General features: G+C 44.6%; 1 protein-coding gene across 2 annotated transcripts in view; it reads right to left on the reverse strand.

Moving 5' to 3' along the window:
* Positions 1-14,959, reverse strand: part of PARP4 (poly(ADP-ribose) polymerase family member 4) — a 69,477-nt gene that overhangs the window by 37,020 nt on the left and 17,498 nt on the right. Inside the window, exons 1-10 of one of the 2 annotated variants that reach the window (XM_040266842.1) lie at positions 13,712-13,999; positions 13,472-13,664; positions 12,489-12,626; positions 10,137-10,232; positions 7,652-7,835; positions 7,308-7,464; positions 6,120-6,244; positions 3,719-3,850; positions 2,920-3,006; positions 456-620 (exon numbers count right to left, since the gene is read on the reverse strand). In XM_040266842.1, coding sequence (XP_040122776.1) covers positions 456-620; positions 2,920-3,006; positions 3,719-3,850; positions 6,120-6,244; positions 7,308-7,464; positions 7,652-7,835; positions 10,137-10,232; positions 12,489-12,626; positions 13,472-13,620 — 1,233 coding nt within the window. In that variant the 5' untranslated portion in view covers positions 13,621-13,664; positions 13,712-13,999. Of the gene's footprint in view, positions 1-455; positions 621-2,919; positions 3,007-3,718; positions 3,851-6,119; positions 6,245-7,307; positions 7,465-7,651; positions 7,836-10,136; positions 10,233-12,488; positions 12,627-13,471; positions 13,665-13,711; positions 14,000-14,959 lie in introns of those variants that run through there. The other variant, XM_040266841.1, reaches the window with a different exon arrangement.

A 14,959-nucleotide genomic window follows, 5' to 3' on the forward strand; every position in this document is an offset into this window, starting at 1 on the left:
TATTGATATTCCTCCTGGCAATCTTGATTCCAGCCTGTGCTTCTGCCAGCCCAGCGCTTCTCATGATGTTCTCTGCATATAAGTTAAATAAGCAGGGTGACAATATACAGCCTTGACGGACTCCTTTTCCTATTTGGAACCAGTCTGTTGTTCCATGTCCAGTTCTAACTGTTGCTTCCTGACCTGCATATAGGTTTCTCAAGAGGCAGGTTAGGTGGTCTGGTATTCCCATCTCTTTCAGAATTTTCCAGTTTATTGTGATCCACACAGTCAAAGGCTTTGGCATAGTCAATAAAGCAGACGTTACATGTGTCTAAATCCCTAAAGGTCACTACAATTGTGTCTAAATCCCTAAATGTCACTACAATTGACTCTATGGCTCAAAGGTTAGGTTATTTAGATGCTGTTTCTTCCCTCTGCATAAATCACAACAAAGCTGCTGTTGCCAAACGAACCTGAAGGTTCTCCTTCAGAGCCCTGTCCTGTTGCCAGGGTGCCACGGTGGCTGGCAGGAAGAAGACCGCACAGGCACCCTGGATGCTCAGCTCCGTGATGTAGGTGATTTTGACCAGGACTTTGGCCTTCGGGGGTAAGTTCCCGACGCTGACGGTGAAGATGTCCTGAAATGGAAGTATATGACTTATCCTGTGTCACAGAAGCATCTCCATCCTGCAGGCGAGCCCCTCCTGTTACATAAATGGTCTGATCACAACTTGCCTGCTTCCTCCTCAGAGAAGGTGACGTGGCCTCCAGACCAGCACTGGTTGTGTGGAAGAACCACCCAGGGCCCTTCCCCAGTGGTCTGGGATCTGAGGGGCTGCACCCAGTGGCCTCTGCTCCAGTGGAGACCACCTCACCTGCAACCCTATGGCCTCTCTGTGGCCACAGGGGTCTGCCCAGGATGCCTGCCCGCCCCTCCCTGGAGACCACCTCCCTAACCCCAAGGCCTCTCTGTGGACACAATATACCAGCAGGCTCCTGCTGGCTATAGAGCTGGAGCCTGTCACACCAAGCTTGGCCCTCATTTAAGTCTTTTCTAGAAAATTCATCATCTTACTTTTCAGAATAATTGCTTTGCTTTCTTTTAGTGAGTATTGCCAATCACTGTGTAAGGAAACAACTTCATGCTTAGTGAGGTCAGAAAGAGGCTGGATCATTTCCACTGAACCCTCATTGGGTGCCTCTTGACAGGGCCAAGCCAGTGCTCTGTTTCACTCAACAGTGCTGCTGTGAAAACTCAGTGTGCTTAGGTTAGGGGTGTATGATATCACGAATAATGTGGATTTGAGGAGTCAATTGTTGTTACCTTTGACATCAAGGTGGGAATAAACAACGAAGACAGGATTATCACATGGCAGCAGCGCTCAGCCTCAAGGGAAGGGTATGGAGGCCAGGGCTTCCTGGAGAGGTGCCACTGGAGGTGTATGGTAGCCCTGCTGATACAGGATCTGGATGGGTGCCAGCTGTCACCCATGTGGTGTCACCTGGGTCCCCTACAGATTCCTAACTTGTCGCAAACCCTAAGGAATGCCGAGCTGCCAGGCAGCCAGGTGAACTGAATTTCAGCTGAATCCCTCAGAGGAAGAGGGGACCCATGGTTAGGGCACCTGGGCCTCCTGACACAGGGGTCCAACTCCTGCAGGCCTTCTTCACAGAGGCACTGTCTCCAGCCTTGCTTTTGGCACTCAAATTTTCTCTTCGTTTTTCCATTAACTTTTAATCTAACCTCTCTTGTTACTTTACCGCTTAAACACTGGGATTCCAAGCTGGGCCTCCACCTGGATAAACAGCACTGCTGCTGCTGCTGCTGCTAAGTCGCTTCAGTCGTGTCCGACTCCATGTGACCCCACAGATGGCAGCCCATCAGGCTCCTCTGTCTCTGGGATTCTCCAGGCAAGAACACGGGAGTGGGTTGCCATTTCCTTCTCCAATGCATGAAAGTGAAAAGCGAAAGTGAAGTCGCTTAGTCGTGCCCGACTCTTAGCGACCCCATGGACTGCCGCCTACCAGGCTCCTCCATCCATCGGATTTTCCAGGCAAGAGTGCTGGAGTGGGGTGCCATTGCCTTCTCCGGATAAACAGCACTAGGGGCCTGTGTAATGCCACCATGCCCCTCTAGGGACCCCAGGGGATCCAGCACTTGAGCACAGGGGCAGCGAGCTCCCTGTGGAACAATCACCTCTTCTTGTTAATCCCCATTCTGCAGATTTATCCCTTAAATCTATTGTAATTTTAATAACTGCCTGCTCCAAACATCACATTTTGACAGTATTCTGGCGATGAGTCCTCCTCAGAGGTGTGTCTGAAGCACATGGCCTATTTTTACAAATGACTGACATGTCTACATGTCAGGAGAGGCTGCACGCGGCCCAGCACCTGCCTAAGGCATACTTAAAACATCTTACAGTTAAGGCAAGAAGCGCATGGATGTGGCCCTGTGGCTCCTCCTCCCAGATCTCCACATCTGACCCCGTGAAGACCTAACCCTAACCATGGACCCAGTCCAGGCCCTGCAGATGTGCCTCCCTGAGACACGACTGGTGAAAACTGGATAAACTGCTAAGTGAGCTTAGTTCTGGGGGAAATGTAAATATCTTACCCTTCTATGGGAAGATGGAAATTATGTGCCCACATGGTTTCTTTCTGTTGTCACGTCTGGGGAACACAGTTCCCAAGGACAGAAATGGCTCTTAGGATCCGCTGGCAACCCTGGCCATTTCCTCTTTTATCTAAACAAGCACATGGGTCTCAGTAGCCCAACCTCCCTTCCCAACTACATGAACCTCCAGGGCCTAAACCAGTAAAAATGATTCCACTTTCTAGTGAAATTTAGAATTTCATATGCTAAATTTCTAGTGAAAATTAGAATTTCATATTCTAAATCAATTTCCACTGACTTGAATGAACATCAAGTCTTACAGGTGTGTCCTGATCCATCAGGTAGGCGCCGTGGCCTTGACTGATCGCCACTCGGTACTCTCGCTGGGCTGCTTCCTTCTCTTTAATCTGAAAAAGACAATGTTGTACCAGTCACAATATGAACAGTGACTGGACTTTAATAAGGAAAACTTTATCAACATTTATTAAAATCCAGGTAAAAACAGAAAGCTAAGCATCCAAGATGAATGAAAACTTACATACAGCAATCATAAAAATGTACTTATCTAATAAGAATTTGAATCAGAAAAGGCCAGTTGAAGAGGATGCTCTTTAAAAGCTGGGACCAAAATATTTGAGAGTTGATAGTGAAAAGGAAGTTTGGAGCTTTACTCTGAATAAATAAAAAATTAAGTTTGTCTTAAATTTGATAAAATGTGAGTTACTATTGCAACTGTGGACTATTAGAACAAACAAAGAATTAATCACCTTATACTTCTTCTGGACATATTTTTCTTCACTTCAGTTGGCTTTTATAGCAGGATACAAAGGATCAGTATTTTTGCAAAAATACATAAAGGGCTTCACCAATTTTCCAATGTGTCTCTCAAACTTTTGATACTGAAATCACTGTTTGTTGAAGTGTCTGGACAAGGAATCTGGACAGGCAGGAACAGGGCTAGCTAACCAGGGAGGGACGCCAGATGTCTAAGTGGAGGCTGGCTATACAAGGGCCTGATTCTTCCAGGAACATTCTGTTTTATGACCAGGCTGCTACTCAGCCCAAAACTAAGGGACTAAGGATGGCCCATCCCACAGAACAGTTGGGGTTCTCCCTTACCTCTCCCACCACGTGTTTCCCATTGATGAACGCCTCGAAACCACACACAGCTGCCTTGTCGTCCAAGGGAAAAACATATTTTGCCTCAATGGGCACATGACTTTGGTTTGTGTATGTTTGAAAAACAACGACCTGAAGAAGAAAAACCCGTATATTTGATGAAACTGCAGGAATGATGTTGGTAGGAACAGCTATTAATGGAAACTGCTGTGCATGTGAGGCCCCAGAGGTCAGGACCCCATCCAAGTCACTGCCTTTGATGATGCACAGGCACCAAAAAGAAAGAAATTTTAGGTAAAGATGATGGAGGATTTTTACTAGGACTTACAACAGAAACTAATATGCTGTACACATTTTTGACATCTTAATATTCCTCCTTCAAATGCAACTAGTGTTTGAGTTCAGTTTAGTTGTTAAACTGAAAACATTAAGCTCACTCCGAGAAGTCCAGAGTGGGCTATGTACAGCCAAGTTCCCTGCTGCCGGCCTGTGTGGACACTCAAGTCAAACAACAGGCCAGCTATCCAGAAATGAGAGGAAGGTTCACGGCTGCACCACGAGTTATGTGTGGGGCAAACTTCTCCACGGAAAAGCCTCATCAAACAGTGTCTAATCCACAGTGACACACGGAGGACACAGGCTGCTCCTGCAACACTTGTGTGCGCTGGGACCCTCATGTTCACTATGCGGAACAGGCACCGATGGGCAGCCCAGCATTACTGTCTCATCTGCACCCAAGGAAACCACCGTGGAATGGCCACCACCGACAGGCAGCCTAGCGTTACCATCTCATCTGCACCCAAGGAAACCACCATGGAATGGCCACCACCGACAGGCAGCCTAGCGTTACCGTCTCATCTGCACCTGAGGAAACCACTGTGGAATGGCCACCACCGATGGGCAGCCCAGTGTTACCGTCTCATCTACATCCAAGGAAACCATTGGGGAACGGCCCCCACCGATGGGCAGCCAGCCCAGTGTTACCATCTCATCTACATCCGAGGAAACCATCAGGGAACAGCCACTACCGACGGGCAGCCCAGCGTTACCGTCTCATCTACACCTGAGGAAACCACCACATGACCAGGCTGGAGAAGGAGAAGCATGAACTCCAAACTGGGCTCTCAAACCCCAGGGCTCCGCTGCAGTCAACACCAGTTCCCCCACAACTCAATCCATCCCAGTTGGAATGACGAGTTCAGACTGGTCTTTATCATATTGTTCAGTGCCTCCTCATTCAAACAACAGTACAAGCGCTCACTCTGTGGAGTCTGGGAAGAACTGACATGCAGGTGAAGCCTGAGTCACAGGAAGTGGCAGTCATGGGCTCACAGCTACTACATGGCCCCACAGAGAGGAGCGCCTGTAGTGCCCTGCCTGGAGTCCACACCTGGGTCCTTCCCATAGCTGGACACGGTGCCCCCAGGGGCTTCAGGGCTGTTGGGGTGGGTCAGCACGGGTGGGGGTGGAGGTCAGACACACCCACGCGGTGTCAGCCTCAGGGGTGGCAGGTAGGCTCTTCCCCGCCCCACCCCCACCTTCCCCAGGCAGGTGCTCACTAAAGACCAGCCCCACTTTCCTCTGAAGGACCACAGCCAGTCTCTCCGGCCAGCCCGTCTTCCTCCCCCTGCAGGCCTTGCTCCAGCCCACATCCCTGCACGGTGTGCTCCTGGACAGACCTGTGTCTCCTAGCTGGTCATCCTGACTGTCCTCAACTTGCGGAGGAGGGTGGGGGCCGGAGTAATCCCGTGAGAACACAGCTCTGACAGGTCACTGCAAATGTCTTCCAAAGGCTTCCCGCTCACACCGAGTGTCTGTCTGTGCCTGACAGGAGTGCCTGCCACCTCCTCACGCACTTCCAACCAAGGCCCCCTCACGGTGCTCCTCAGGGGCCCCCACCCTCCATGCTGATCCTCAGTATCCCTTCCACCCTGCTCCTTGGTGCCCCCACTGCTGCTCACTGCTTCCCCCACCCCCTCTTCACCCTGATCCTCGCTGCACCCCATGTTAGGTGCACTCCTGCCTCAGGGCCTTTGCACAAGCCCTTCTACCACCTGGAATGGGCACCTGAGATGTCCCTTCTCAGGAGGACTTATTGGCCACAGTGTTCACCATTCCATCCCCTCCTATCTGCCCTGGTTTTCTCTCCAGCAGGCCCATGTTACATATTTGATTTATTTCCCGAGTTCACTGCCTGGTTCTGCTCTACCAGGCAGGCTTTCCTTAGGCTGCTCCTTGCGGTTCACCTAGAGCTTAGGACGGCCCCAGGGCACACACTGGGTGCTCAATGAACAAACAAATTTTAGAAATGTACATGTTTAGTTCACACAACTGTAATCCAATTCTTGTGTATGATTTACATTCATTTAGTTTAAGCATCACAAAACCACGAAGAACATACCTGGGCTACAAAGTCTATTATTTTCCCCTTGATATGAACATCCTCCAGAGGAACTGAATTCCCAGAGGCATCCTGGAGGCCGGCCTTGATGTCAGGGAAAGGCGTGCTGCCTGGAAGCTGGTGATCTGCAAGTCAGAAACATTCATATCAGCTTTGAAAGCCTTCCCTCCACTGTGTGTTTCTGTCACTTTGACCTTTATTCCTTCCCCTTCCCTTCAAACCTTACATTTTAGGGTAAGTGGACAAATAGCATTTTATGATTTTCAGTCACCATTTCTGAAAAGTTAACCCACATGAGATGGGGTGAGGGAAGCATTCCCAACGGGCATGCTGTCTTTTCAAAGTCTACCAACTATGCGGCATCATCTCGCAAATTCAGAGTTTAAACGTACACAAGTACACACAGGTCTTCAGAACACCTATTAAGTGTATCTCAAGTATGAATCTGGGTTTCTGCACCCCCTGCTCAGTCAGCGTTGTCATTGTGCCATAGAGCTGCAGCGACAGGAGGTCTCTCAGACTTCAGTCCTAGGAAGCCCCTGTCCTCACGAGTCACGTGGGGAAGGTGCCGGACTGGGCTAAAGAGGCAGATACACTCTCATGAGATACACACTTAATGACTCCCAGAGGAAAACAGGGGTCATGTTCTATATGAAGCCATATATTTCTGATAAAAAATAATTTGATCACAGTTTAAAATGCTGATGTGTTTTTAAATGCTATCAATTAATATTATACTAGTTTGAATTTACAATTTTCTGAGAAGCAGTCACCTTCTGCTGACACACAAGCTGCACATGGCGACTTTGCAGCCCCTTCACCGTAATGCAGGTGTTGATGTCATTCCCACAGGGGAGAAGCTGAGCCCAGAAAGGTTATCAGGTTTGTCTGAGATTGCATAGCCTGGTAACTGGCAAGCTTCTGAACTCTAAGGCTGTGTCTTCTGCATTACGACACCTAGACTTGGTTCAGGGAGGCGGTAGCTCAGCCTCAGTGCGTTAATGAAGTAACAGGGGGCTCTCTCTCAATCACTCCGGGTTTTGTTTTTATAAAATAAAAAAGGAAATTAAGTATTTATGTAAGAAATCAGAGATATAGTTACCAAACATGAATACAAATTTCACTGAAAATACAATGTTTAAGTTCTATAAACATCACAGAGAACAGCAGTCAAAAAAGCCATCTTACCTTCAACTGCTGAAAAATTTGAAAACTCAGGCCTGTCTTCCTCTAATTCCATATTATCACAAGGATGAAAGTCCTTTATTTCATCTCCAGGTACAGAAAATTTAACAATATATTTCATTTTAACCTGATTGGTTTTGTATACAACAAATTCGTCATCCTAGAGAAAACAAAAGTTTAATAATAAAGGAAAAAAAACTTTATTGACAGATGTTTTCATAAAAGCAGAATTTCATGTTTGTTAATTTATAAACTGTTGAATTCAGACAGTAGCTATACAGTAATTATTTAAACTTAAACATATTTGATAAAAACAGGAGCCTGTCTGTCTGCCTCGATAGAAATACCTCAAAGTCCGAGCTGACCATATCCGTTCCCCGCACCCCATGGACGCTGTTGTACTCGGGTGGTGCCTCTGTCAGGGAGAAGTCTCGCTTGTGCAGGTCCATACACCTGCCGAGGGCGACATCGCAGACGACCAGGAGTCGGGTGCCATCTGTCTGTCCAGGGTGCGAGTACTTGATGCTTGTACTGCACGTCACAGGAAGTAAGCACATATGTGTTTTACTTTACAGTTACATGGCAACACTATTTTATACATGTAGGAAAACCAGAATCCAAACAACTTTGCTAGTAGAGTATTCCAAATTTTACTGTTATTGAAGGATCTCTGAAGATTCCATTTAGAACTCTATTTACTTATTTAAAATTTTTACGTAAAACACACATTTATTGCTCCTCTGCTGTGCTAGGCAGCTCTTTATCAGCTACTAAAATGTACAGACTGAGGAAAGAGAAGGAAGAAGCCCACCTGATAAGAAGAAAAAGTGGATTAATTCCTGGCACTGAAGTTCAGAAAGAACATGAAATGCCATGTAAGAACTGGTCAAGGGACAAACAATGCTGCACCCTCATGAAGCGTTCTGGATCCAAGTGGAAAAACAAAATGTCAAGTGAGGCCCAAACAAGCAATTTCATTTAACTTTCTTAGGAACCAACCAACAGCTTTAATAAAATAACTTTTGTGTCAAGAGTTCAGGCTGGGGGCCTTGGGGGGCACTGTTGAGGACACACCTCTAAAACTTGCACTTCTGTCTGTGCTAATGGGTGCCCTATATTTATAAACACAGGACCCCGACTACCCCACCCTCCTCCTGCTCATCTATTCTCCTTCCCCTCGGCCCCCACCTCCCTCCTCACCCCTCACCATCAGCAACTGTCTCTCTGGCTTGTCTGCGAACCAGCTCTCAACCTACTGCAGTCTGGTCTGTTTGCACTTTCTCACTAAAACCCTACTGTCCATATCCACTGAGGACTTCAATTTGGTTAAATTCAACTGACTGGCAGTTTGCCTTTTGAAAAATATTTTAACATATAAAAGTGCTTACTTGGAAATACTTTGTACATAGGAAAGCATTTATTCTATAAATGTTAAGTCTCAAGAATAATAATAAGACAGGTATCGTAGCTGCCGCCAGCTCAGGAAAAAAGAGCATCATTATCTTGTCTGTCTTTCTCGGTGTCAGCACACAGGCACATGCCCCTCGGTAATAATGTTATGTGGACAGAGTCACTCTGTGGTCTGGTCCTAAGGCTCATCCATTTGACACATGCAGCTGGAGGGCACTTGGTTAACCCACCCGCGCACACACACACACATGGAAACGTCGGACCACACCAGCACAACACCCACCCCACTGTCCAATCCCCACCTGTCTACGTATACCAGTATTTATTAGGTGGTGATTCTCAGCCCAGATTGTATGTTAAAGTCATACACGGAGCAGATAAACTACTGGGAGCCCAATCTCAGCCCGTGAGCCCTGACTGAGCTGATCTGAGTGAAGTCTGCACCAACACTGTCTGAAAGCTCGTGGGTGATTCCACATGCAGCCAGGATGGGGTGCACTGCCCCCCAGCCGCCGAGTCACATCATCACAGCTGCTCTTCAGCTCCATGAGATGACGGGACCCTTTTCCAGGAGGGGAGACTCACCAACACCTAAAGGTGTTGAAGTGTCTTTCGATACAACAGGTGTGAAATGGTCTCATTCTTTTTTGATTTGCATGTTCTTGATCACTAATTTCTTCAAGTGTGTCCATACATGTTTCCTTTTCATATCTTTTGCCCTTTGCATACTGGGTATTCCTCCTCTCATTGATTTGGGGGGACTCCTTAAATTCCTGGATAGTCATCCTCTGTCCTGGGCCTGAACCTGTCATTTTCTTAGTTTTGTGACCTGAATGCAAGTTACTTAAACTCCATGAATGTGTTTCATCTTCATAAAATGATTCCCAGCACCACTGTGAGGTTATCAAACAACGCACTTGAAGCACTAAACCTGGTGCTTAGTAAGTTCAATATGCTGTAGCTGAAATGAAGACAGACTCAGTTATTATTCCAGGCCCTGTCTGTGAGCGAGGTCATGTGCTGGAGAAATCAGGACCGCCAGCTCTGGAGAAGACAATGTTCTGTGTGGCTTTCGGCAAGTCACCCCCACTGTCCCACAGTGTTCTCATCTGTGATCAGGGTGGGAGTCACAAGGCCTGACCTCAGAGGTTTGCTGTGAGACTGAGTGAGTAAATACAGGTAAAAGCTCTTAGGATAGTACAATCACTAAGACGATTTCAAATATAATTTTCCCAAATATCCACCACAAGACAGGCTTCTACAATATACTCAGAAAACTGGCTGCTTTAATTATCTGTTCTTGGTGAGAAATCCTCACCAAGCAAAGACAGGTGAAAACTTGGTAAAAACTTGTAGCAAGTGTTGGTCACGTCTCCTTGGTGACGGGTGTGTATGATGTGATTAAAAAGATATGATACTGACCTGAGTGAATCGCTGAAATATATCCCACTCCCAAGATTTCCAATGTCTGTCCTCTTCATGCCACGATCTTCAACTACTTTGGGTAAAAGCAACCCACTGGAAAAGAACATTATAGTGATATACTAGAAAAAAGGAATCTTTCATTATAGCCTCACAATTCTGGCCAAGAAAGGAGCTATTTAGCGACTTCTGTGAAACAAGCCAGACACAGACGGATACTATGAGACTTCACTAGTATGTGGAATCTGAAAAAGTCAAACTCATAAACCTAGAGAGTAGAGTTGTGGTTTCCAGGGGCTAGGGGTGGGGGAAGCTACAGGGGATGGTGCTAGTAAAAAATCACTAACTTCCAGTTACAAGACAAAAACACTCTGGGGATGCAATGCCCATAGTGGTTAACTGTTTGTGATGATACTGTACACCCGAAGTCTGCTAACATAGTATTAGGTCTTCTGTACTCACAAGAAAAAGAAAAGGTAAGCCTGTGAGATGACGGATATGCTAATTAACTTGACTGTGGAGATTTTTTCATAATAACTACGTATATTAAACCACACATTGTACAACTTTAAGAAATCACGTTGTACAACCTAAAGATATACAATTTTTATTTGTCAATCATAACTCTACAAACCTGGAAAAAATATACCAACTGAAAGTCAATAAATAAATAATTGGCATGAAGTGAAAAGAAAAATGTATTTCAAAGTAACCTCAGAGTAGGAATTCCAGGTGCCATTGAAATGGACAGCCAACACTGTTTTTCATCACCATCTGGACTGGCTGGCCAGCTAGCCATTGCCCACCCTCAGGCTGGGCCCATGAAGGGCTCAGCAGAACAGCCATGAGGCCAAGGCTGACTGTATTCCCATTGCAAGTTCCTGCTTTCTAGAACTCTCTGCAATCAAACAAACCAGATTATTTCTGGGAAGGTGGGAGAAGAGAAACTCCTGCCTTTTATTAAATCTGAAGTTTATGTTCTGTGTTATAAAATAGAATCAATTTTGTAAAATGGCTTTGGGGATGTACTTAAAATAATCTTTCTTTCTCAAAGATTGTTTTTACTGCTTCATTTTATTTTAAATTTTCAAATCTTCACTCCACGTGGAGTTTGTGTGAGGAATGAAGTAAAGATCCAACTTTATATTTTTTTCCAGACAGTTAACCATTTATATCCATATATGGTACTGAAGAAAATAAACTTTTCCCATAGAGATAAAAGCTAATTTTATCATATATTAAAGCCCCTATGTTTTTGCATTTATTTGTGGATTTTTATTTTGCTGCCTCATCCATTTCTCACCTCACTGTTTTACCCAGTAAAGCTTTATGTTTTTAACATCTGACTGGTTAATCCTCTCTGGTTATCCTTCTTTTTCAGAATTACCCTGGTAAATTCAAATTAAAAAAATATATAGGCTATAGAATCAGCTTTTCTTTTCTTAAAAAAAAAATCTTGTTAGTAGGTTTATTACTTATTTATTTATGGCTGTGCTGGGTCTTCATTGCTGCTCGTGGGCTTTCTCTAGTTGCAGCGAGCATGGGCTACTCTCTAGTTGTGGTGCACGGCTTTCTTACTGCGGTGGCTTCTCTTGTTGCGGAGCATGGGCTTTGGCGTGGACAGGTTTCAGTAGTTGCAGCTTCTGGGCTCTAGAGCACAGGCTCAATAGCTGTGGTGCATGGGCTTAGTGGCTCCGCACAATCTGGAATCCTCTCAGATCAGGGACTGAACCCGTATCTCCTGCACTAGCAGGCAGATTCTTTACCACTGAACCACCAGGGAAGTCAATTGTTAGTATTCTTATTGTGATAGCACAAAATGCATACGTCAATTCAAGGAAAACTTGTATCTTTCTAATCAGCTTGTCTTTGGGTTCTTCTGAAGCAGTTAAAGCTTTTTCCAGGTGGAGCCTGCATGTTTATAAGTCTTTGGTAGGGGATTTAACTAACATCTAGATTTAACCATGCTTTCCCTTGCTCCTTGTGACTTCAGTTTCAACTCCAATATTAAGTGTTATTCAAAGCTAACAGAAATTAGAGCTATGTTTTGAATACATAATTCATGGCATCTGGGAGTTCTAATTTCTAGACTGTCTTTGAGTTAGATACACAGAGAAGAGTCAGGACATAGAAAATCCCCTTTCTTCAAGAAGCAATTTGTTTCCATGCACTGCATTTTAAAATATATAATAAATAACATATGACTTAAATTACATACTTAACTATCAAGTGTTCTGTTTTCTCTGCAATTCAATAAGCTGGCTGACTTTAATGGAATAGATCCACGTACCACAGAAAAAAAGTCTAACTGTGAGCTGAAAAGTCTGGAAAATAGAGATGGTGTGCTCTTACCGGGACAGGATTCCCATGAAGCTCTGCACAGGAGACCCATGCAGCAAGTGCCTGACATTGCCAAGGTGGCCCTGGAACTCTGTGGTTTCACTCACTCTGCCAACTCTAAATATCTGCAAGATGTCCACTGGACTCTTACTGTAGAATTAGAAGAAAACTTTGAGATTACATAATTGAAAGCACAATAAAAAATTGTTAGCAGCAGCAGAAAACCCCAAACTGCCCAAATGTCCATTATTAGAGAACTGATTCAATGAATCACAATGCAACATTTCTTGGAAATACTATACAGCCATTAAAAAATACTCTCTTAAAAATAAGTAAGGATGTGAAACAAAACTTATAGTAAGATGTAAGTGTTATAAGTAGGTTATAAAACATCATGCAAAATATCCCATATTTTATCAAACATATAATATACAGAATATACGAATTGAATATGTTCCTTTATTCATGCATTCATTCAACAAACATACTCTGCATTCATTCAACAAACATACTATGTGCTAAGCACTCTACCAGCAACAGAAGTAAGAAAATCCGTCTCAGCCTTGCCAAGCTGACACCCTGATGAGACAAGATCAAGAAGGTAATAAACAGCTGACCTTCTGTGATGCTTAGCAGTCCAGCCAGGTTCAGAGAGAGATCCACCTTAAAATCTTAATTTGAGTGGATTTTCCCGTGCAATACCCTTTAGCACTCAAACACTGCATTTGTGAACAAACTCCAATACTCTCTCATCTCAATTTTTAGAATTTAATTCTGTGCAACAGTAGGTGAACTTGGAATGGACTGCAACAGTGGGGAGTGTTTAAGCACAGAATATAGCTCTGAGCCCTATTATAGACACAGAAGTAAGTATCTGTCATCACACTGTGATTACCCTGCAGTGAGGATTAATTATCTAGGTGTGTGAAGATCTGCTCTACCAGAATCTGAAGCAGGTTAAAGAGCAGACCCTCACCTATCTCCTGTAATCCTACCTGTGATTATTCTGCAGCACCTCTTCTCTTACTCTCAAAAATTCTTCAGTGTTCGGCTCAACATGCTCAATTTTGCATCTCAAAGCTCGGTATTTGGCAAGAGACGGTGGGTTGGGTTTGGCCAAATTAGTTTCACAGACATTAACCATGTCTCTTATTAGCTGTAAGTAGAAATGATTACAGTCATTTCTACTTCTGACATGTCAGAATGACCACATATCAAAATAATTTATATCATACTGCATTTCTCAAAAAGGTTGAATAAGCTTTTTTCATCACCAACAAACTCAGTATGAGCAAAGAAAGAAACCTAAATAAACTGCAAAAACTGCCAAATATTCGCAATTCACAACACAGATTAAGCTTCTTAACTTAACAAAGGTCCTAAAAACCATGAATAAAAACATCAAGACCCAAGAGAGAAAGAGGCAAAGGACACAAACAGACAGTTCACAGAAGAAGAAACACAAACATCCCTAAAACATCTGGAAAGGTGCTCAGACTCACTACACCAAAGCTGTTTCTAGTCCATACACATGGTGAAGTTTGACAAAGACACAGCTCATAAGACGACAGGAAACGGAAACTGTCATTCAACGGCCATGAGAGGCCAGCACAGAGAAACCCTCAGGGAACCGGACAAAATCACCCCAGTTACTGATGTGTTTATTCTTTAGAGCTGCACTTCTCCCTTAGGGACTGCCTCTCAGAGATGCCCCTGCGCAAGAACAAGACACCAGACACACAGAGCGTTTACTTCCCGTGGCGTCGTTCACTGTGTCTGGCAGGGATGGGTGGAGGATGCCCACCCAGGGGCCACTGTGGACTAGAATGAGGGTGGTCTCCACACTCAGAGTACATTATGTCAGGTAAAGAAAACAGGTGTAGGACAGTGAAGAGGGTATATGACTTTTTACATAGAAAAAGGGGGAAGGATTAAGTATGTTTGTTCATTTTCACATTTATTTGCATAAAGAAATGGTGCAGACAAACAGGAAACTAACAAGCATGGTTATGTGTTGGGGAAGAGGAGCTGGAATAGGGGTGGTGGGGACAGGGTGCAACAGAGTACAGCTTTTAAATATAATTTTGACTTCTGAATCATGAGGATGTGTGACCTACTGAAAATACAGAATCCAGGTTAACAGTATTTGGGTGGGCAGCACACACACCCTCTCAGTAGCAAAACCAGGAACTGAAGTTACACTCAGTGTTGAGGAAATCATGGAACTTTAAACATAGAGGTCCTTCGTCATCTCATTCACTAGCTCATCTCATTTGTTGGTTCCTCATATATTTTGGATTATAGACTCCTCTGGGAATCTGTGCGTGCATGCATGCTAAGTAGCATCAATCATGTCCTTTACCACTAGCACCACCTGGGAATCTGTGGGAAGCTGTAATTTCCCCCAAACACGCAAAATTTAACATCTACAAACTCCTCTGAAGTCTAGAGGTCATGGATCTCTGATTTTGTCGCGAATCCTT

The sequence above is a fragment of the Oryx dammah genome, unplaced genomic scaffold (assembly GCF_014754425.2).
Source record: "Oryx dammah isolate SB20612 unplaced genomic scaffold, SCBI_Odam_1.1 HiC_scaffold_24, whole genome shotgun sequence".
In the NCBI taxonomy this organism is placed as follows: Eukaryota; Metazoa; Chordata; class Mammalia; order Artiodactyla; family Bovidae; genus Oryx; species Oryx dammah.